General features: G+C 37.7%; 1 protein-coding gene across 2 annotated transcripts in view; it reads right to left on the bottom strand.

Annotated features, from left to right (window-relative positions):
- Positions 1-1163: 1163 nt before the first annotated feature.
- The window catches only part of LOC129245765 (equilibrative nucleoside transporter 1-like), a 53797-nt gene continuing 31249 nt past the window's right edge, over positions 1164-23711 (bottom strand). For both annotated transcript variants that reach the window (XM_054884148.1, XM_054884156.1), the window contains exons 6-9: positions 22723-22891; positions 19097-19221; positions 6472-6647; positions 1164-1384 (exon numbers count right to left, since the gene is read on the bottom strand). In XM_054884148.1, the coding sequence (XP_054740123.1) occupies positions 1243-1384; positions 6472-6647; positions 19097-19221; positions 22723-22891 (612 nt within the window). In that variant the 3' untranslated portion in view covers positions 1164-1242. The remainder of the gene's footprint in view (positions 1385-6471; positions 6648-19096; positions 19222-22722; positions 22892-23711) is intronic.

Here is a 23711-nt window from a genome sequence, read left to right as displayed (position 1 = left end):
TTCTTCCACAAATCCGGGGGTTTCTGGCGGATTGCATCGCGCAAATTGAACTCGTCGACATGAGTACCAACATATCGCCACAAAAAAAATTGAAATTCGAATATACGTAACCTGCGAAAATTCAAATATTCGCGATACTTTTTGAACACACTTCGTATATTGCAGAGATAGTCTCTTCTGATGACGAAGGTGATTTGGAACCACTACGCACACGGTGCAAACCATTATCAGATAGCGATAATGTTTAAAAAAAGAAAAACTTTTCATTAGAAAAAATGAATTAATGACATTCGAAGTAATTTATTAAGCAGCCTATTTCTTTTAACCCCTGCAAACCTTTTTATGCGGTTTTAAGTTAATTTTAACACGATGTTGTGGTTTTATGTGATTTTAGAAAATTACGGAACGTACATATCTCTACTTTTTCAAGACAAGTTAAGTCTTTTTTAATGCGAATTTTTTATATGCGCCTTTCTGTAAAACGTATCTACCACATAAAACAAGAGCTTACAGTATTATGTTACCCACGTACTCTCTCGGATCGGCGATCGGAAAATCCAGCACGATAATTGCAACAATAAGGATACTCTCTTTACCTATATTGAACTGGCCCCGAATATATTGGTTCAATCCATGTCAACATAAAAACAATGGATTTGCTACCAAACATTAACAACAAACACCTCTATTTTTTATGCACCTGGCCGCCGTGGCCGAATGGGTTGGTGCGTGACTACCATTCGGAATTCAGAGAGAGAACGTAGGTTCGAATCTCGGCGAAAGACCAAAATTAAGAAAAAGTTTTTTTTTTTTAATAGCGGTCGCCCCTCCGCAGGCAATGGCAAACCTACGAGTGTATTTCTGCCATGGAAAAGCTCCTCAAAAAAAATATCTGCCGTTCGGAGTCGGCTTGAACTCCATTTGTGGAACAACATCAAGACGCACACCACAAATAGGAGGAGGAGCTCGGCCAGCACCGAAAAAGGGTGTAAGCGCCAATTATATATATATATACTATGCTTTAAAAGCGTCTATTTCGCATATACAGTTATACGAAAGTTTATTAATATGTATGAAAATATTAATTTGATAACGATTTAAAAATTAATATACCAAAATGACGGCATGACCAATCCCATGATTAAGTTTTGTACGCCACTGTATATGGTTACAAACATATTCCAAATTTATTTATATTTAAAATATTATATTATTAAATACGAGTATATTAAAATATATTTCTTAAGCAATCAAATAAGGATTTAAGAAGGAAAATAATATTCCAGCGAAAATTCCAGTTATGAGCATTGCAGCTGCAAACATGCCAGCTTTCACTTGATATTTTGGTTCAACTTTTTCTGGTGCGTACATCATGGCCAACGAGCTGAAAGAAATGATAATAAATTTTATAAAAAAATACAAAGAAATTTGTACGGTAATATTGATATGAATTTAGCAATAATTAAAAATATGGTTAAATATATTTAAAAAAAAACGTTCATATTAGAATAGTACTAAAATTCACGCAATCGTCGCCAATGTTTGTTGGTTAAGGTTTAATAAAATGAAATCAGAACAAACACGAATAGTGCATATTCATGTCGTCTTACCGCGGCTCGACCTCACCATCGTAATCGGTGGATGCAATTCTAGAAAGCCAACACTAAAAAATAAAATATAATTTTAGAGCCAGATAATTTAAACATCTTCACTAGTTCAGCTTAACATGAGTTATACGGTGTTTTGTCCATAGCAGATCGCTAGATCACAATCAATTTTAGGGAGAAAAGTAGATTTTCACCACGAATAATAAATTATCAGGTTTGGCCAAATTGCTATGGTGAAAACCCAAATTGTGCGAGCAACTTCTTTCCGCTCTTCTCACATGTATTCACACACTCGTCCAATCAGTCATTGTTCAGACGGAGTCCTTGTTGAAGAGAATGTTTTTATGCAACAGGAGATGCGTGCGTTCAAAATTCAGTTGCACACAGTCGTTACTTACAGTTCCAAAGTCGGCATTTTATACTCCTCGGTGCATAAAACTCCAACAAGATTTCTGCCGAAAATGGTCCAGTGAATACTTGCAACCGCTGGCGCGAAGCAAATGGCGCGCTTTTCATCCAAATGCGGAAAATGGACAGCTTATAGTGATTAATGATGAGCGATTGCCTCGAAAGTATAGGCCATTAGGTCATATAGTTAATAAACATGCTGGTGCAGACGGAGCTGTTTGAGTTGTTACAATTAAGACGCTATAAAGAGGCCTCTTTCCAAAATTTTTGTATTACCCATTGATAGACAAGCAAGTAACATGAGCATGGAGCAAGGTTCTGCCCAAATATCATCGCTCGTCGTATGGTTGCTGAGGTGGGCGAAATGTGCACAGTACAACCTTGCTAAGCTTATTTAGCGTATTTTACCTTTCGTTCATTTTATCGTTCTTTCCTATATTCATTTTTTTCTAACTGTTGTATAGTAAGCGGCCTCCGTAGCCGAATGGGTTGGTGCGTGACTACCATTCGGAATTCACAGAGAGAACGTTGGTTCGAATTTCGGTGAAACACCAAAATTAAGAAAAACATTTTTCTAATAGCGGTCGCCCCTCGGCAGGCAATGGCAAACCTCCGAGTGTATTTCTGCCATGAAAAAGCTCCTCATGAAAATATCTGCCGTTCGGAGTCGGCTTGAAACTGTAGATCCCTCAATTTGTGGAACAACATCAAGACGCACACCACAAATAGGAGGAGGAGCTCGGCCAAACAGCCAAAAAGGGTGTACGCGCCAATTATATGTATATATATGGTTTGGCCGAGCTCCTCTTCCTATATTGTACTAGGCTAGCAGCTGCCACCTACCTACCTGGAATACGTTTTATGTGTTTTTGTGATATAAGTGCACTGACTATCAGCTTACTATATAATAGGACTATGAATAAGTTCCTTGCGGTTTTACAACAGATGGCGTAACTTGATTATTATTCCATCGATCCACATTTCCAAACATTCATTGGAGAGCTACTGTCGTAAGGCACAAACGTCAGTATAAGTTTTTTATTTGAAGCGTAAACAACAATATTTTTACCACACTTGAAAATGTCGAATTTCGTGCCAAATAATGTGTTTTTGCGGGGAATTCTTCTTCATTATTTTAATATGAAGAAAAAAGCAGCCGAAAGTCATCGTATCTTGGTGGAAGTTTATGGTGAGCATGCTCTAGCTGAGCGAACGTGCCAGAAGTGGTTTGCACGCTTTAAAAGTGGTGATTTTGGCTTGGAAGACGAAGAACGCGAGGGTGCGCCGCCAAAGTTCATGGATACCGAATTGGAGGAATTGCTCGATCAAGATCCGGCTCAAACGCAAGAAGAGGTTGCAAAAACTTTGGGAGTTGATCAATCAACCATTTCCAAACGTTTAAAAGCCATGGGAATGATCCGAAAGGTAGGCCATTGGGTGCCGTATGAATTGAAGCCAAGAGACGTTGAACGCCGTTTTATGGCATGCGAACAACTGCTTCAACGGCACAAAAGAAGGGGTTTTTTGCATCGAATTGTGACTGGCGATGAAAAGTGGGTCCATTACGACAATCCAAAACATCGGGCAACGTATGGATACCCTGGCCATGCTTCAACATCGACGTCGGCGCAGAATATTCATGGCCTGAAGGTTATGCTGTGTATCTGGTGGGACCAGCTGGGTGTTGTGTATTATGAGCTACTGAAACCGAATGAAACGATTACGGGGGATGTCTACCGACGACAATTGATGCGTTTGAGCCGAGCACTGCGAGAAAAACGGCCGCAATACGCCGATAGACACGACAAAGTTATTTTGCAACATGACAATGCTCGGCCACATGTTGCACAAGTGGTCAAAACATACTTAGAAACGCTCAAATGGGATGTCCTACCCCACCCGCCGTATAGTCCAGACCTTGCGCCATCCGATTACTATCTCTTCCGATCGATGCAACATGACCTGGCTGACCAGCACTTCCGTAATTACGATGAAGTCAAAAAATGGATCGATTCGTGGATTGCGGCAAAACCGACCGAATTTTTCACAAAGGGAATCCGTGAATTGCCAGAAAGATGGGAAAAAGTAGTAGCAAGCGATGGACAATACTTTGAATATTAAATTTGTAACCATTTTACGTCAATAAAGTTTCAAATTTCGAAAAAAAACCGCACGAACTTAACCATAGTCCTATTATATAATATATACTTATATGTATACACCACAATATACACACCACAAATAGGAGGAGGAGCTCGGCCAAACACTCAAAAAGGGTGTACGCGCCAATTATATATATAATATATTCTAGTACAATATATACTAGAATCTTCGAAGAAACGTGGAACTATGGTTGTAACGTAGCCTCAATAATTATGCGAAGGCTGAGATACGTTGACAATGAACACAGATGAATGAGTGAATAAACACATCCTGCCCCCACGAAGGAATATCTTAACTGGTCACTACGAAACCTGGTTCAAGAGCTGAGAAATATCGCATGTGAATCGGGCAAACCACAAAACCAAAAGACATCTACTGGACCAGAATAAACGACATTCACTGGGAGACCGTCACCATCTTCTTAAGCTCCTCACCCCTGAATTCCGTTATCGGAGTCCAACCACCACCTATTGCAGATGAAGAGCTCCAGCTTCCCCGTGAGACACGTGTACCACTTGCACAATTACGTTCTGGATACTATAGCAGGTTAAACTCCTACTTATCCAGAATCGACCCCGACATGCCAAACATATGTCCGGCATGTGAAGGCACCCCGCACGACACTAACCACCTTTTCACATGCCCTCTAAAACCGACTCATCTAACACCCCTCTCGCTCTGGGCCCAACCCGTCGAAACAGCATGTTTCCTGGGCCTACCTTTAGATGAGCTAGACGAAGACGACCGGTGATATGCCCTACACTGGCGGGGCTTCTATTACTGTTAGCAAACAAACCCCATCTTGCCAAACTCATCAGCAATTTTAATTCCCTCTATGTTCCTTGACCGCACCTTGACCACGCTCCCGTGATTCCTAAGCATTGTGTATACCTGCAGGATCGCAAAGACTTCTGCCTGAAAAATACTAGCAGAATTCGGCAGTTTTAAGGAAATAGAGGTAACAGCCTCTGTTCCAATGTTTCACCTCGTTCCCATCCTGCATACTTGGAAAGATTGCCCTCACATTCTCTCCAGTATGCGTATAGAGAGATCTAGAAATCTGTACGAAGTTCAGCGAAATACGGTGTCCACTGCCCAAAAATGCTATTATCTCCCTGGAGAGATTACCTCCAGAGGCCAACCCCTTTTAATCTGACTGCCCATTGAGCAGCGATGGAAGTAACGTGAAAGCCAATAAAAAGTAAGTGCAAAACGACATTAAGGCCAGCGCTTCTACGCTGACGCAAATATAAGCAGTCTTTTGTACCTTCCGAAGATCTTCCCACCGAACCAAGTACTTCAAAATTAGCAGAACCAACACGTTGCACACATATTCCAACTATCGCAATAATTTCCATATATTGTACATTCATTTGAATTATAGAAAACGAAGTGCTATATTCAATCACATTAAAGGCTTTTAATAGAGAATGTAGAAGGGCTTTCAAACTGCAGTGTATTGTTAATATTTTTGGAATACAACCCATAATTTGTTCCCCTAAAGGCGAAGAAGACTTTTTGTAAGAGCCTTCTTCATTTCGCAAGCGAATGCTTTGGAAGGTAAAATGTATTATAGAAAGTAAGACTTATCCCGAATACAGCTTAACTCGATCAAAAACAATTTCAATATATGAGCAAATGATTTCATTTTCGAATCTCCGTTCATGAAACATGAACTACCACTTGGTAGGATATGACAAACCACCGAGTATGCTTCGAGAAGGTGCTTGACCATATATCATATATCATATATATATAATCCGCACTTGTCTTTGTTTGTCAATGAAAGCACTCATAAAAACCACTTACCATTCGGAGTCGGCTTAAAACTCTAACTCCCTACATTTGTGGAACAATATCAAGACGCACACCAAAAATAGGAGGAGGGGCTCGGCCAAACACGTAACAGAAGGGTGCGTGCCATTTATTTTATTTTTTATTTATTTAGCTTTCAATTCGTAATTCTGCTACCGTGCATCTTGTATTTTAACAAGTTCATGCCTTCTTTTAACTCTTTACTGCAAATACATACATAGAGTTATATGTACATCTTTTCCAGCATGCTAATATCGAGCCGTGCAGCCTAGCAGCGCATATTCGATTTCTAATTATTGTAGATTTGGTATTAAATATTAAGCTAATGTATGCATAGCAATTCTTTAATGTTAAAGATTTTATCTATTATTGTTAGTCTGTTTTAAAACATACAATCAAAATTAAAGCAATTGGTTAATTATTGGACCTTGATGGTCAGACAGTAGTCTGGTTTTTAAGATATAGAGATAATGCTTACCTTAAATAGCCTGAGCTCCATGACATTATGATAGCGATGAGCCAATAAACCCACTCGTTGCTTATTAAGACTGGCAGTTTTCTATCAACATTAAGTGGTAAGTAGTTGCAATATAGAAAGAGGGGTATAAACACTAACCGCAGTGTTACAGGAACAACCAAATATTTTGGGCCAGGCTGGAAAAAATAGATGTATTAGACGTATTATTTGTGGTCAGAGATGGGCAAACTTTATTCGAATAACGTTATTTCTATATAACAAATAATTTAAAGAAAAAATTATTCGGATGACGAATAAATTATTTTGTTTGTTATTTATTTAGCTATTTATTTGGTTTGATTGAGTATTATCAATGTCCAAAGTCTCGTTCTCTAAATCCATTGCTTCGTTAAACATATTACTCATTTTCAATATTCCTCATTTCAATACAAATATAATATATTAGTAATACCAACAACTATAGAAAGAAGTGAATCGTGATTTATAACCATATGACACTATGAAACGGCGCTTAATTTACCTATTAATATTGGATTTACTGTGATAATTTTAAATTTTACTCAATTTTTAAATATTTTTCTGTAATAGTTTTAAGCATTGGATTACTGTACTCTTAAAAATTGAATTTCACAATACAATACACAATACACATATCCTTGCCATATACTTAAGGGGGGGGTAAGGGATAAAAATCGATTTTTTTTGCATGTTGTAGTAAAACATTTCAAAAATACCGTGTTAAAATTTTAAGTCAATCCGAGCAAAACTTTTTAAGTTATAGAGCATAAAGCCGAGCCGCCTCAAACATCTGCCGAGACCCAGCAGTTGCGCGCCTAGTCCGTTACAAACTTTAAACGCGGTTTTCTCGAACCTTTTTTTTGAAGTGCGTAGTCATTGGCATTTGAAAACTACTCAACCGATCCTTTTGAAATTTTGCACACATATTTTACATATAAAAAACCATTTTTTCGCCATTTTTTTTTTATATTAAGGTGGTTTTATACCTACAAAATGGCGGCATTTTTTCGTCAAAAATCACTTTTTACTTCAAACGACTACCAAATGGCTGAAAATGAAAATAAATCGTCAAAATAAACGTTGGGGGGAAGTTTAACTCATACTTTAACTAAATTATTCGATTTTTTTGATTTCAGATGATTCTACGCTGAGATATGCTGACTACTGCAAAATGTATTTTTGAAAAGACGTCTACGTAAATGTGCTCTCATTCGCTCATTTTGCAATATTTTTACATGAAAATTTTATCAATTATCATTTATATTCTTAAAATGTTACTTTATAATATGCAACAACTTTTAGTAAACTGACTTGAACCGTTTCGCTACAATAAATTCATGAAAAAATTTTTTTTTTTAGCGTTTATCCCTTACGTCTTTGGCGATTGGTTTTCCTAATTTCTTGGAAGACAACTGGCAAACAAATGATTGTGTACCACTCAGAATTTACTGTTCTGCGTTGTTCTAGTGGTACGGTTGCGACATGTCCAGTTTTTCCGAAAAAACAGGCGACCATTTGCTTGGAAGTGCTTCGTGCGCGAACAACTTTTGTTGGATTTGGCTCATCTTGAAACACCCATACAGTCGACTGCTGTTTACTTTGGGGCTCATACGCGTAAATCCATGATTCATCAACTGTCACGATGTCATAGACGTGTTTCGAAGCCCCGCGATCGTATTTTTTGAGCATTTCCTTCGACCAATCGACACGCGCCTGTTTTTGAGCGATTGACAAATTGTGTGTGATCCAACGCGAACAAATTTTTTTGAATGTATGCTGGTCCCACTAATGCCTAAGATTGCCTCAATCTCACGATAGGTCACATGACGATCTTGCAATATCAGTTCGCGCACAGCATCAATGGTTTTCGGAACAACAACTGATTTTGGACGACCTTCACGAAATTCGTCTTGGAGTGAACTACGACCACGATTGAATTCACCATACCATCGATAAACACTGGTCGTTGATGGAACTTCATCGCCAAAAAATGAATTAAGTTCATCCATGCAATGTTGCTGAGTTAATCCACGTCGAAAGTTGTAAAAAATAATCGCACGAAAATGTTCACGATTTAATTCCATTTTTGGACCGAGATGAATCTTTTAAGTTACTGTAAACAACACAAATAGCGCTGGTATTTCAAAACGTTCTGAGTACGTAAAAGCCAAAAAATGTCACACTTTGCGATACAGCTGTCAGTTGCCAGATTGCAACACCAGGGATGCCAAATCCCGAAATATAAAAGGCACCCCTCGTAATATCATAATATAGGCGGCCGAATGGGTTGGTGCGCGACTACCATTCGGAATTCAGAGAGAACGTAGGTTCGAATTTCGGTGAAACACCAAAATTAAGAAAAACATTTTTCTCGGCAGGCAATGGCAAGCTCCGAGTGTATTTCTGCCATGAAAAAGCTTCTTATAAAAAATATTTGTTCGTCGGAGTCGGATTGAAACTGTAGGACCCTTCATTTGTGGAACAATATCAAGACGCACGCCCCAAATAGGAGGAGATATAAAATCATTAATAATTTATTCATTCACAAATGAATATTGTGTTAAATCACCAAAGTTCGCGATCGAGTTTACCACAGTGTACAGTCCTGCAAAATAACCCTTAGTCGACGTCAACGGATTCTATCAAAATCTGAAATATGAGCTATAGAGCGGCAAATATAACGATGGAAAGATACTAGTAAAGACGAGAAAATACACGAGGGTTTCAGTGAAGGTCCCAGAAGAGAAGAATTCCCCCCGATGAAGACTTGATTACATGAAGTAAGACGGCTAGAAAGGACAAAAGCTAAGAAATTGCTGTAGAAATACGGCTACATATTCGACGGGAATTGTGGAAATGTGGAAAAACTGTCATCATGAAGCATCGAATCGCACCCGGTTTTGCATAGATTACAGAAAGGAGATTAGTAATTATTATTTATTAACTATTAATTTTTTGGAGGAAGCACTGTGAAGAGATTGATTCTCTTCCAGCGGGTACTAGACTTCGAAAGTGACTCTCAAAGATCACGGACGGAGACTTCACGCAGAGTCTGGAGGAAACGGGATAGTCTCTTTTCGGAATGTATCAGCGTGGTTGATGAATAACTGTGACAAAACAAAATGGGCGATCTCCACTTTTACTCCATTTAAATCACCAGGTGTTGATAACCCACAGCTGTATCTACTTCAGCACGGCGTGAATGTATTAGCACCGGTCTTAACATATATTTTCAGGATAAGCCTCGAATTAAGCCTAAGAATTGAGGTAAAGCTAGGATAACTTTCATTCTCAAAGCTGCCACAAAGGCGGGCCAAACCCCAAAAGTCTTTGGACACTCAAGCTTAACTTCTTTCCTGCTCAAAGTTATGGAAAAAATAATAGATCAATACGTTAGAGACGTTGAACAATACGCTTACCAGTCAGGTAAGTCAACTGAGACTGCTATACATATGATCCAAAACGCGTTGGCTGGTAAAGAAATTGCCCTCTGTACATCAGTTGACATTACGGTGGCTCTTTCAGCTCTACTGAGGAAGGGATGGGTTCTCAACTTGCTGAAGAATACGATAATAATTTTTTAAACTGGGTCGAAAATTTATGTTTCATTTCAACCAAAGGATGCTCCCTAGGAGGTATTTTATCACCTTTCCTTTGGCTTTTGGTCATCGACGAGCTTTTACAAGCGCTCCATGATTTCGGGTACGAAATTCAAGGCTTTGCTGGCGATCTAGTTATTATGGTTAGAGGCAAGATCGACTTTACTATAGCCGATCGCATGCAACTAGCTTTCGACAATAGGCAAGATTGGTATCAAGAGAAAGGACCCTCGATAAATCCGAACAAATAATGTGTGGTACCCTTCATCAGAAGAAATAAGCCCTAGAGACCATAAAATTACTGAACGCAAACTTAACTCTATCCGGTAATATGGAGTATCTGGGAGTCCGCGGCCAAAAATGATGGCTTGGTCTTATAAAACCTAATAAAAGTAGACCAAATTAAGACCCAAATGACACTTAACAAGTTAAACAGAATAGGCTGTCTTAGGGTAACTGGAGCAATACATTCTGTCAAAAAAAGTACCGGGAATTGTTCAATAACACGCAAAATAATTGTTTCATCATAAAAATTAATTTTGTCGCTTTCAAAATAGGCTCCATTCGAAGCAATACATATATGCCAACGATTAGTCCAGTCATCAAAGCACTTTTCAAACGCGTTTAAAGGGATCTCCTTCAGCTCCTTCACCGAATTCGCCTCAATGGCCTCTATCGACTCAAAGTGGCATCCGCGGAGTGGCAATTTAAGTTTTGGGAAAAAGAAAAAGTCACAGGGGTCTAAATCCGGTGAATACGGTGGTTGTTCGATGATATTTGTCGAGGTGTGTTATCATGGCGCAAGATTCATGAGTTTTCTTTACCCAAATAGGGCCGTTTCCTACGCACATTCTCTCTCAAACGTTGCATAACTTCCAAATAATACAGGGTGGGCCATATAGCGTTTGCTTTTTGAACCACCTATTTTTTTGAGAATGGTAACACAAATGACATGTCAAATGTGTTCATAATTTACTTAAAGGTTTGACATTTACGAAATGGGATGCTATACGCTTGAACAAAATTGGGAAATATTGAAAACCTATTTCCAAAGTGGCGAGTCTTCTTCTTTTCTGATTTTCAACGATGGCTACGTCAATAAGCAAAATTGTCGGATTTGGGGCTCAGAAAATCCACAATTTACTGTAGAGAAGCAAATGCATCCACAACGAGTCACTGTTTGGTGCGGTTTTTGGTCTGGCGACATCATCCGGCCATTTTTTTCGAAAATGAGCGAGGAGCCGCGGTTACAGTAAATGGCGAGCGTTACCGTGACATGGTCAACGAGTTGTTTCCAAAAATTGAAGAGGATGACATGGACGACATTTGGTTGGTCGGTGCAACTTGTCACACTGCCAAAGTTACACTCGAACTTTTGGCTACCGTTTTTGAAAACCGAATAATCAGCCAAAATTCCGATATCAATTGTCCGCCTCGGAGCTGTGATTTAAGCTCGTTGGACTATTTTTTGTGGGGAGCCGTTAAGGACAAATGCTATACGAACCATCCAGAGACGATTGCGAAATTCCAGTTCTTTGTTGAGGGTAGGGTAATCAAACATGTCATTGGATTAGGAATACATATTATGTATGTAATGCTTTTTAATGATACACTAGAGTACAGTACATATTATGAATAGTCACATTTAAGTAGGGTTTGCACACACGGTACATAAATACATATGTCTAAACATTTTTTATAGTACAAAACTAATCTAAAAAAAAAAGTCGAACATATTTGTTTGCTTAAGTTTTGAGACTCGTTTTTTTGCCGCCAAATCTCTTAGGCATTTTAAAGGCTGCACAGAATCGCATTCGCCTTGGTGTCCCAACCATTTAATAGCAGTCTCAAATCATTTATAGGCTTCTTCATTGCACGGACATTTTTCAGCTGAGACGATGTCATCACTAATTTCGTCTTCATCGTCGTCATCTTCAGGAAGTTGAACCTGTGCTATTACATCGTCGTCTGTCAACAATTCGTAGCCAGGATCATCCTCGTCAAATTCTAGCCATTCATGCACGTTTTCTTGGTCACATTCTTTAAATCATGAAACCTCTTTCATCAACTCAACCATTTCTGAAACAAAGTTTTCATTTGTTGGTTCTTTAGATGTAAGGCTAGCTTCGGATTCCACTGCTGGACAAAGCTTATTCCAGGATTTCTTTAGAGTAGTCGCTTTGACATAAGCCCACACCATGTAAACAGCATCCTTCAAGTTAATTCGCGGCACGATAACACCACCGACGCTGTTATATTTAGGAACTGCGATACTAACTTAAATTCATAAAGCGCGTGACAGAAAGCAAGTATGTACATATGTACAACACTGTCAATACCTATGAATCATGTTCTAAATATAACATGCTATCGATGAAGACACGGAAAATGTCAAAATCAGGACGTTCCCTTGCGTCGCTCTCTGAACGTTTCTATTTCATTTGTACATACTTTTTTTTATTCTTTATATCCGAGAAAGGCGTCATGTTTCCTTTCGGTTAACCGACGTTTCGGATGACCGGCTTTCGGATAATCGACGCTCTACTGTAGTTCATTTTCTAGGAGTGTCATTTTATCAACAAATCTTACTGACGATTTCATTAAGAAAAAGTATTTTACATTTTTCATACAAACTTTTATTAGAAATTATTTTCCGAAAAGTACCACTTCTGTAAGGTTGGCGGTTGAGACCGCTTCGTTGGCTTTGGTTATGCGTGGGTGAGATCCCAATATAATTATGTCATCTGCGTATATGAGCACGTTAATATCGGAATTATTAATTTCAGAACTTAATGGCGGGTCAGGGAAATCGGCTAAGAAGATGTTAAGAGAATTGGCAACAACAAATAGCCTGTGGCACACCTGAGCTAACGACTTTTGTCAAAGAATTAAATACTATCTACCTTCATTAACATACAATGATCGCTCTTTTAAATAACCATACAATATTATGCAACGATTTTTTCAAAGTTGAACTTCCTATACATTTTAAATATGATTCCTTCCACCCAAGCAATAAAATCAGAGAGTAATGTTAGTGCGTGGTATGTTGAATGGTATGATAATCTTTTAACACATGTCGCTCTTCAATATGTTGTTTTATTCTTTCAAGCAAAAAATCTTCCAATAAATTTACTAATATTTGAAAGAAGAGATATTAATTAGGAAGATAACTAAGGTCAGTGTTTGGTTTTGGAATGCGTTTTATTTTTGCTGCTTTCCATTCCAGTGGGAAATAGCCTAAGAATCTCCAGAAAGTGTTTGTTGTTTTCTTTAGCAAAAAGTTTGAGATACAGTCTTTTCCACAGCTCTTTTTATTATTGTTTAAGGGGTTATACGCAGTTATGACTTTCAAAAAAATCGATTTTTTTTTGCATTTTTGTAATGTATGTACATATATTCAAAAGTATACGCACGAAATTTGAAGTAGATCTAAGCAATACTTTCGGAGTTATACCTAAATATGTAGAGATGCCTCGGCACGTTTTAAGGTAGGTATTGAAACTTTAAACGTGTTTTTTTTTTCAAAACGGCATTTTTCAAGTCGGTGTACACGATATCTCGAAAACGGCTTGTTTGATCGGTCAACCGTTTTAACTCAATCTTTAAAGATACATTTTCTAGTAATTAATCGTTCCTTTTGTAAATCTGATACTTATTTTCCATTTTATAATCAATTTACGGCCAAATTTTAACGTAAAAATCGAAATCATTTCTTTTAAAAGCTGCCTTTTTGTGAAAATTCACTATTTTGATTAGCCGAACGATTAATTACTAGATAATCTAATATATTAACAAAATTTGTTTGGTTTTTTTGATTTCAGATAATCCAATCCTGAGTTACGATGTACACCGTAAATCGTCTTTTTTTAAAGGAGGTTCCAGAAATCGCCTGCATCGCGCTCTATAATCAACATTTTCATAAATAAAAAATTTTGTTACGTTCTTGAAGGATGCTTTTATAACCGCCAAAAATTTTCAAATTAAAATATTCTGAAGTTTCTTCAGGATAAATCTTTGACAACCCGTCTTTTATTTGCTTCATAACTGTGTATAACCCCTTAATCGTAAGTGAACAGTAACCACGCGACACACCCTTTACTTCTCTCTTATTATTATTATTATTATTTATTAGAGCAATATGAAATAAAGCGTTTTTCAGTAAGAGCGCTTCAACTTTTTTTTTAATAAAACACAAGCGGTTTGATTTTTTTAACTAATTTTTTTTTTATTGTCGAGTTTGAACATATACATTTAAGTATGAAATTCGATTTCTTTTGCATGATCACCGCGTGCACGTTTTACGAAGTCCAATCTTTCAACCCAATTTTCGACCACTCTTTTGCATAAATCGGCCGAAATTCCAGCAATTTCGCGTTGAATATTGGCTATGAGCTCACAAATCGTCGCCGGCTTGTTACTGTAGACCAATGACTTCACATAACCCCAAAGAAAATAGTCGAGAGGCGTTAAATCACACGAGCGCGGCGGCCATTCGACCGGTCCATTTCTGGAAATAATGCGCTCATCGAACTTACTCTTCAACAAATCAATTGTAGCGTGTGCTGTGTGGCTTGGGGCCCGTCCTGTTGAAACCACATGTCGTCTAAGTCCATACCATTCAATTGCGGCCAAAAATAATCGTTTATCATGTCGCGGTATCGATTTCCATTCACAGTAACGTGGCGATCGTTCTCGTCAACGAAAAAATATGGGCCAATTACGCCGCCGGCATGTAAACCGCACCAAACAGTGATTTTTTCGGGATGCAACGGTGCCTCATGAATCACGTGTGGATTGCTTTCTGCCCAGTAACGCATATTTTGCTTGTTGACAAAGCCATTGAGCCAAAAGTGAGCTTCATCACTGAAGATGATTTTTTGGAAAAAAGTAGTCTTAAAGTAGCAGCAACAGAACGATTATTTTCATAAAAAATTTGCACGATTTGCTATCGTTGCTCAAGTGTGTAGCGTTCCATGATGAAATGTATACTAATGAAGTTTACAAATGACAAGCGAAAAATAAAAAATATTGCGTCATTCGCCCTCCCTATCGGAAAAAAATTGAAGCGCACCTATTGAAAAACGCGATATAACACTAATTAATGGAGCACACTAGCTACTTAGGCCTACGGTTCTTCTCGTGACATACAGTAGATTCTGTTTTTATGCGGTATATACGTTCCGCAAGAAACAGCATAAAAAAAGCTACCAGTTCTATAGTAAAACTATAGATACGTTTCAAAACAGCTAAGAACCGCATAAATCTGAAATAATGTAATAAAATCGCATAAAAAAGGGTACTAGTCCCATATTATAACTATAGATACGTTCCATAGACCGCATGAATCTGAAATAATTAAATAAAATCGGATAAACAAAAAATTGTATTTTTGAAAATTATATCTTTATTTAAGAAACGTCAGAGTCGAAAAATAAATTTACATCGTCAGAAATAGAATCAGACAATACCCGCATGTTGCGCATTCGTTTAGGATTTGGCGTAAAATCACATCCGTCACTTGAGGAAATGTACACGTCTGATCCGGATGGTGATGCAGGCGGTTCCATACTTGTTGGGGTAGCATTTTTGATGTAATCTGTGATGAGTTTTTGCTTAGCTGGTTTAGAATCTTGTTTATATGTACAATTCCCGATAGGTCGACATGCATTTTTTAATTTTTTTAAAAACCGCACTATTTCAAAACCGCAAAAAACAGAATCTACTGTATTTGGTACACACATATGTACTTACATATGTGCATTGCAAACATCACGCCACCTTTTATTTGAATATAATGTTATATGTATGTATGCTTTGAGGATAGCGGGAGTCAATCGAAATTGGGGTTAAATTGCAGTAAATCAACATGCAAAAACTGAGGTCCAAACGTGCATTGCTGAAGGGAGCTGTTACACACATTGGCATCGATCAACCCATTGAAGATTGGGAGTGTCGCTTGGAACGTCTGGAGAAGATTTGGGTGGAATACAAGGTCATTGTTCGGGTAATGATCGAGAAGAGCGACGATGAGGAAGGGATGCATGTTGAGATCGAGGCAGACTGGGAAGAATTTGAAGAGCGAATGCTCTTCATTAAAAGCAAACTACGGTTACACATAGCTGAAAACTCTCGAGTGGCGGCAGCTACATTTGAATCAATTCGCCAAGATGCTGCAGTAACGAGTATTTTATCATCACAAACTGATATCCTACAAAATTTAGCAAGGCAAGTGTCTAGTCCTAACATAAGTTTTTTGCCAAAGCTAAAAATAAAAGCATTTGGTGGTGAACTTACGGAATGGAAGGCATTCCATGACTCTTTTGTCAGCGCAGTTCACAATAATACAGTGTGCACCAAAAGTTCCAGCTGTTAAAGAGTTATTTGGCTGAAGCAGCATATGAACTAGTAGGGCATATTCCTGAAACAAACGAAAATTACTCAGAGGCTTGGAGTAAGCTATGTTTTCGATACAACAAATTAGGTGTTATTGCTAACACGCATATTACTAAATTTATAAATTTGGCAACTACTACTAGTTAATCGTCGATTAATTTGCGCAAGATATTATATACGATGGCGCAGATGAGGTTTTGCGTGGATTACGTGCCTTAGGAGAAGAGGCAGAGAAACGCGATATCTGGCTTATACATCTTTTATTATCCAAGCTTGATCCAGCTACCACTAGAGAGTGAACTAAATTACATAAATCTAATATTGATTTTCCTACCATTAATGAGTTCCTTCATCAAGACACCACTGAGGCATCACAACAACGACAGCGTGATGAGCAAGCGGTGACCATCAACTTCAACGCATTGCCAGAAATCAACACACTCCTTCCTAAAGCGGTGTGCGAGGTTACTGATTGCTACGGTGAACAACAACAGTGTCGCATGTTATTAGACAGCGGCTCGAAAAAAACAATAATCTCCGAAAATTGCGTGCAGCGTTTGGGTTTACGTCGTCAGCACTCAAGAATACCAATACATGGCTTAAACAACATAGCAACAGGTGTTTCCCATGGCTGGGTCTCCCTTCATATAACCTCCATGGTGGGTGGTGAATCATTAAATGCCGAAGCTCGGATTATGCCAATAATTTCTTCATCCGTCCCGGTGCAATGTCTTGATAAAGCACAATACTCATCATTTCTATCACTGATCTGGCTGATCCGACATTTTATATTCCTTCGCCCATTGTCATTCTTTTAGGGAGCGAAAAATGCTTTGAATTGATCAGAGGAAATTCAATGTACACTACCGTACACAGAAGAAGAGGACAAAGCAGAGAAGTCATTTTTAAATACACATACGAGGGCTGATGACGGTAAATTCATTGTTGAGCTACCATTCAAATCAAAATCGAACAACTTTGGCCAGTCCGCCGAACTCACACTAAAGCGACTAAATGCAACAGAAACAAGACTTGTAGGTAATTCCAAATTGAAAAAACAATATACAAACTTCATGGCAGAATATCTTAATAAATAAATAATTGGCGCGTACACTTCTGTTAGGTGTTTGGCCGAGCTCCTCCTCCTATTTGTGGTGTGCGTCTTGGTGTTGTTCCACAAATGGAGGGACCTACAGTTTCAAGCCGACTCCGAACGGCAGATATTTTTATGAGGAGCTTTTTCATGGCAGAAATACACTCGGAGGTTTGCCATTGCCTGCCGAGGGGCGACCGCTATTAGAAAAATGTTTTTATTAATTTTGCTTTCACCGAGATTCGAACCAACGACCTCTCAGTGAATTCCGAATGGTGATCACGCACCAACCCATTCGGCTACGGCGGCCACAGAATATCTTGCTTTGCTACATATGGAGCGAGTGCCGGAAGCCGAAATCAAAAAGCCATCGCCCGAATGTTGCCACTTGCTACATCACCCTACAACAACAAGGCTTCGCGTAGTGTTCATTCGTCACTTAATGAAGTTTTGCTTTCTGAACCATCGCTTTTGCGTGAGTTATTTTGTTATTTTGACATTTCGTAGACATCGATTTATTATGTCTGGTGACGTAGAGAAAACGTACCGTATGATTTGGGTGCATGACTACCACAGAGATTTTCAACGTATTTTATGGCGTAACGCTCCTAATCAGCTATTACTTGCGATGGAAAATTGCTTCGAGTGGCCATAGGCTCAAATTCTCGTATGAGCGTTCGGTCAAGTAAACACGATCGTTTTGAGTGTTTATGAACTGCTCAAATTGGAAATTTTTTTCATAAGAAAACACAATGTAGGAAATTCGCCACGTTCGTTCAAGCGCCACAACTCTTTTGCTCTTTCGCACCGAACTTTTTTTGCTGGGGTGAAAGATTGTGGGCTTTTTGGAACTTATAAGCCTTGATCTTGAGCTCATTTTTCAATATGCGTCGAATGCTGTCTTGCGATATTTTCAGTTCTTTGGCCATTTTTCTTCCACTTCGACGTGGACTTCGTTCAAGTCGAGCCTTCACAACAACAAAAGCCGAACCATTTCTGGCGTTGTTGCGGTTATTTTTGGTCCACCTCCATAGCGTTTTGCAATGCTACCAGTATCTTTGTAACGTTTTATAGTGCGATACACAAACATTTTATTCACTTTGAGGTGACTGAGCTCACGAACAATGGCTGGTTGTGATTTTCCAGCCAAATATAACGCAATCACACTATTACGTTTGAATTCCATCACAGAAAAAAAAAAAATTCAAAAAAACTGAGACGCAAATGCTTTTGATGGCTTATAAACAATATATTGAACTGTCATTATATCGTTCACCCTGTAGAATCGAGCTGAAGAATACAAAGTACTGACTTTACAGCACCCAATTGAATAAGTTCGCTCGTAATCACGCTACACAGAATTTAAAAACATACATATTTATACATAAGAAGAATAATAAAATAAATTTTCTTAAAAAATGTAACTGCATATTGAAAGTTTCTGGATCTACCATTTAATACATGTACTCTTTATTTTAGAAAGCTCAACAATATTTACTTAATAATAGTAAATACTCACCCACTGAATCCAAGACGTTGTCAAGCTACCTAGCATTGCAAACAGATTGAATGTCAAGAAACATGTCACTGAAGTGAACAACCCAGGATCTTGTATAATGAAATTATTCGACGATGATTTTATATCTATAATTATAAGAATGTATTTAAAGAATAATTAATACTCAAATCAAAAACAATTACTTTAAAAGTATAAGATATTAATTAAAAACATCACAATTACACAAATGCAAAAATTATTCCGGCAGAATAAAAATTAAGTAATATTTTAAAAATGGTTATTTATTTGGTTTTCTGTTTTGTTAGCTCCGGGAAATATTATTTTACATATAGTACTGTCCACGGGCTCGGCTATCCCATAAATAAAAGAAGCAGCAGTACTTGGTGTATCCGCTTTGTAAGACAGGCAGCTTAGGCATACAGCAAAAAAGCTTTAAAGCTCAAATTATATATAATATACACCATTTATTCTATGTTGGTCACTTGTTTAACTTTACATTAAGGAACTCTTTCTTTTCAGATGGATGTGTTGGGCTTAAGATATGCGTAAAACAACAATTTTCGAAGCTGTTTTTGTTTCAACTTTGTAAATACCTAGAAAATGTTTAAATTTTAATGAAAGTGACGCACTGAGCGCTAGACAGCAAATTTAATTTGATATATCACTTGTTTTGATTAGTTAAGGGATTCTACAGATGTCAGACTTTTTTCTTTAATCCAATACCTTGGTGATATCTTCAAAACTACTTGACACAAAAAAAATATATGAATTTTCGGACTCAGCGACCTTGAAACACAGAAATTGGATGGTCGGGTTTTTGGCTGAAAACTAGTGTTATCGTAATTTACAAATTTAAATCAGTTACAATTTTTGGGCAAGTGGCGAACAGCTTCAAAAATTTTATTCGATTAAAGTTTACAAAAATATCTCAATTTAAACTCCAATGTGATTCCTCAAGTGGTCTCAAAAATATCATTGAAATACTAAAATTACAATAGTAAAATAATTTCCGCCTTTTTAAAATATTTTTCATTCCAAGATTAGAGATAAATTGGAGAATGATAAGAATAATAATAATATTATAATTAGAAAATTCCTCAAGGTCAGAGAAGAGTAATGAATGATGTTGGATTTCAAGGTTGGAAATGAATTGGAAAATTAGTTAGATATCAAATTGAGAGCTATGAAGTACCCAAGGTTTTACTTCTGAACCTATATTAATAAGCAAAATTGCAGCACCTGGGAATTAAAAAAACTCGAACGTGCTCCAAGAAAACCTCAGAGAGTGAAAATTTGGTGCGGCTTTTGGAGCGGTGGCATCATTGGCACATTTTTCTTTGCTGGTGGAAACACCATTTCGGTCAACGGTGAGCGCTACCGAGGCTTGACAGATAGACAGTGGCACGTACTTGGATCATCTGTTTTTAATACAAAGTAAACATACCAGACATATGTCCATCAACACGCGAGCCCTAGCATACTCGTATTTATACGAGGGGTGCCTTTTATATGTCGGGATTTGGCATCCCTGGTGTTGCAATCTGGCAACTGACAGCTGTATCGCAAAGTTTGACATTTTTTGGCTTTTACGTACTCAGAACGTTTTGAAATACCAGCGCTATTTGTGTTGTTAACAGTAACTTAAAAGATTCATCTCCGTCCAAAAATGAAATTAGATCGTGAACATTTTCGTGCGATTATTTTTTACAACTTTCGACGTGGATTAACTCAGCAACATTGCATGGATGAACTTAATTCATTTTTTGGCGATGAAGCTTCATCAAGGACCAGTGTTGATCGATGGTAAGGTGAATTCAGTCGTGGTCGTAGTTCACTCCAAGACGAATTTCGCGAAGGTCGTCCAAAATCAGTTGTTGTTCCGAAAACCACTGATGCTGTGCGCGAACTGATATTGCAAGATCGTCATGTGACCTATCGTGAGATTGAGGCAATCGTAGGCATTAGTAAGACCAGCATACATTCAATATTGCATAAACAATTGACTGTCAAAAAGATTTGTTCGCGTTGGATCCCACACAATCAATCGCTCAAAGAAAGGCTCGTGTCGATTGGTCGAAGGAAATGCTAAAAAAATACGATCGCGGGGCTTCGAAACACGTCTATGACATCGTGACAGGTGATGAATCATGGATTTACGCGTATGAGCCCGAAAATAAACAGCAGTCCACTGTATGGGTGTTTCAAGATGAGCCAAATCCAACAAAAGTTGTTCGCGCACGAAGCACTTCCAAGCAAATGGTCGCCTGTTTTTTTCGGAAAAACTGGATATGTCGCAACCGTACCACTAGAACAACGCAGAACAGTGAATTCTGAGTGGTACACAATCATTTGCTTGCCAGTTGTCTTCCAAGAAATTAGGAAAACCAATGCCAAAGACGGATCACTCTTCACCAGGACAATACGAGCTCTCACACATCGGCTCAAACAACTGCATTTTTGAGCACCCAAAACATCGAATTAATGGGTCATCCGCCGTATAGTCCTGACTTAGCACCGAATGACTTCTTTTTATTCCCGTACGTAAAAAACAAACTGAGAGGTCAACGTTTTTCGACACCTGAAGAAGCGGTTACGGCATTCAGAATACATGTTTTGGAGGTACCTCATTCAGAGTGGCAAAAGTGCTTCGACAATTGGTTCAAACGCATGCAAAAGTGTATAGATCTTCATGGAGAATATTTTGAAAAACAATAAAGTGATTTTCGATGATTAAAATTTGTTTTTGTTCTCTAATCCCGACATATAAAAGGCACCCCTCGTAACATAGTAAGTTTTTTTTTTGTTTTTTAAATTATCTCCGTACACAAATAGACAAAATTTAATACGTTTTGTTTTTTTAGGCGTAACAAAATACACTGGGTATTTAATATGTTATAAATTACAGTGCTTCTTTACAGAACTTGTTGACAAGTTTTGACAATTTATTTGTTCTTATTTAATTATAATAACTCATTTTTAATGAAACTACAGTTAACTTTCCAACAAAGCCTATATAAACTCAAATTTAAAACTTTGTGCAAATTAACAAAAAAATTCAAGAAATGGGTAAGGTATTTAAACTTTTTATCGAAACAAAATTTAGGAACCTATGAATAATTGAGGGTCTAGGTCGGGTTTTTATACCTACTCGACTTCAATGCGCTTTTCTGAAATTTGTTACTTTTGAAGTCCTTGTACGCCATAACTTAAAATCCACTGGCCCAATCGTTTTGAAATTTTTGGACAGTACTACTTCATATTTTCCCCAGAGATCCATGGGAGCCTTATTTTTTCAATATAAATAAAATAATTATTAATCATATAACAAACTAGCAGATTTTTTGTGCCGAAAATTGTGTTTTTGGCTTGAAAAAGCTATGAAAAACAGAAAAATCAAAAGAAAATCTTCCCGGGAATACGTTGAAAACATCATCTTTAACAAATGTATTTAGATTTTTTTTTTGTTTCAGATGATTTTGTTACGAATTATGATGCACACCGAAAAACATCTTTCGAGAAGCCTCCGGAGATTCACTAAATAAATTAACACTATTTGTGTCGATTAAAAAAAATTCCGAAAAACGTGCATTTCTCCACAGAATTAACCTTTAAATAAGACCACTTACCTGAATGTACAGAAGGAAAAATCGCTAACGTAACGAAGAAAGTGCAAAAAACATTGTAGAGTTGCAAAGATATTTTTTTGAAAATTGCCCAATATGGTACGCTAGATCCTTTAAATTTTTTTTCTTCGTCGACTGAATTTCTAGAAAGTTGATTATATCTGTAAAATTTCTGAAATTAGATCAGATGAATTAGAATCAGATAATTTATAATATAAAAATTATAAATTTTAAATAAAAAATGTAAAAACATTCTAAATAGCACATGTTTTTATTTATATTTAATAAATAATATTTGTATCCTGAAGCGGGCCAACAAGTGTCGGTTGGGTTACATATACGATTTAAATATTTAAATTTTAATAGATTTTAAACCACTACATTCATATATCAATGGATTTTGATAAAAAAAAGCAGTCAACGATTTGTATCATCTTCAAAATACCACAACTGCGGTTAGAATTTATTGATTTGCGAAAATCGACTGGCAGTCGATTCAGAAACGATTGGGCTTAGGCTAGGTTAGGTTGGGTTGTAATTGTTGCCCAGAGAGTGGGCCCACTTGGATGAAAGAAGTTTGGTTCATCATTTGTGATACCATTGCAAGGAGGAAAAAGTGGTGAAACACATGATAATCTGAAGGCGCCAAGTCTGGTGAGTAAGCCGCATGCACCAGCGGTTCCCAATCGAACGTCTCCACTAATTCCCGGGTCGCTCTTGCTCGATATGGCGGTGCATTGTCATCAAGAAAAATTATTTTGTGATGCCGATCGGCATATTTTGGGAGTTTTCGATGTATAGCGCAGTTTAAATCGGCGAATTGTGGTTGGTAGCGTGCACCGTCAACTGTTTCACCTGGTTTTAATAGCTCGTACCAAATCATACCACGCTGATCCCAGAAAACACGCAGCATTGCCTTACGGCCGAAGCGATTTGGTTTGGCCGTTGTTTTTGGCTTGTGGGCGGGCGGACGATACGATCGTTCACGCTTG

This window comes from Anastrepha obliqua, chromosome 1 (assembly GCF_027943255.1).
Source record: "Anastrepha obliqua isolate idAnaObli1 chromosome 1, idAnaObli1_1.0, whole genome shotgun sequence".
Taxonomy (NCBI): Eukaryota; Metazoa; Arthropoda; class Insecta; order Diptera; family Tephritidae; genus Anastrepha; species Anastrepha obliqua.
Note: the sequence above shows the minus strand (reverse complement) of the source record. Positions and strands in the feature narration are given on the sequence as shown.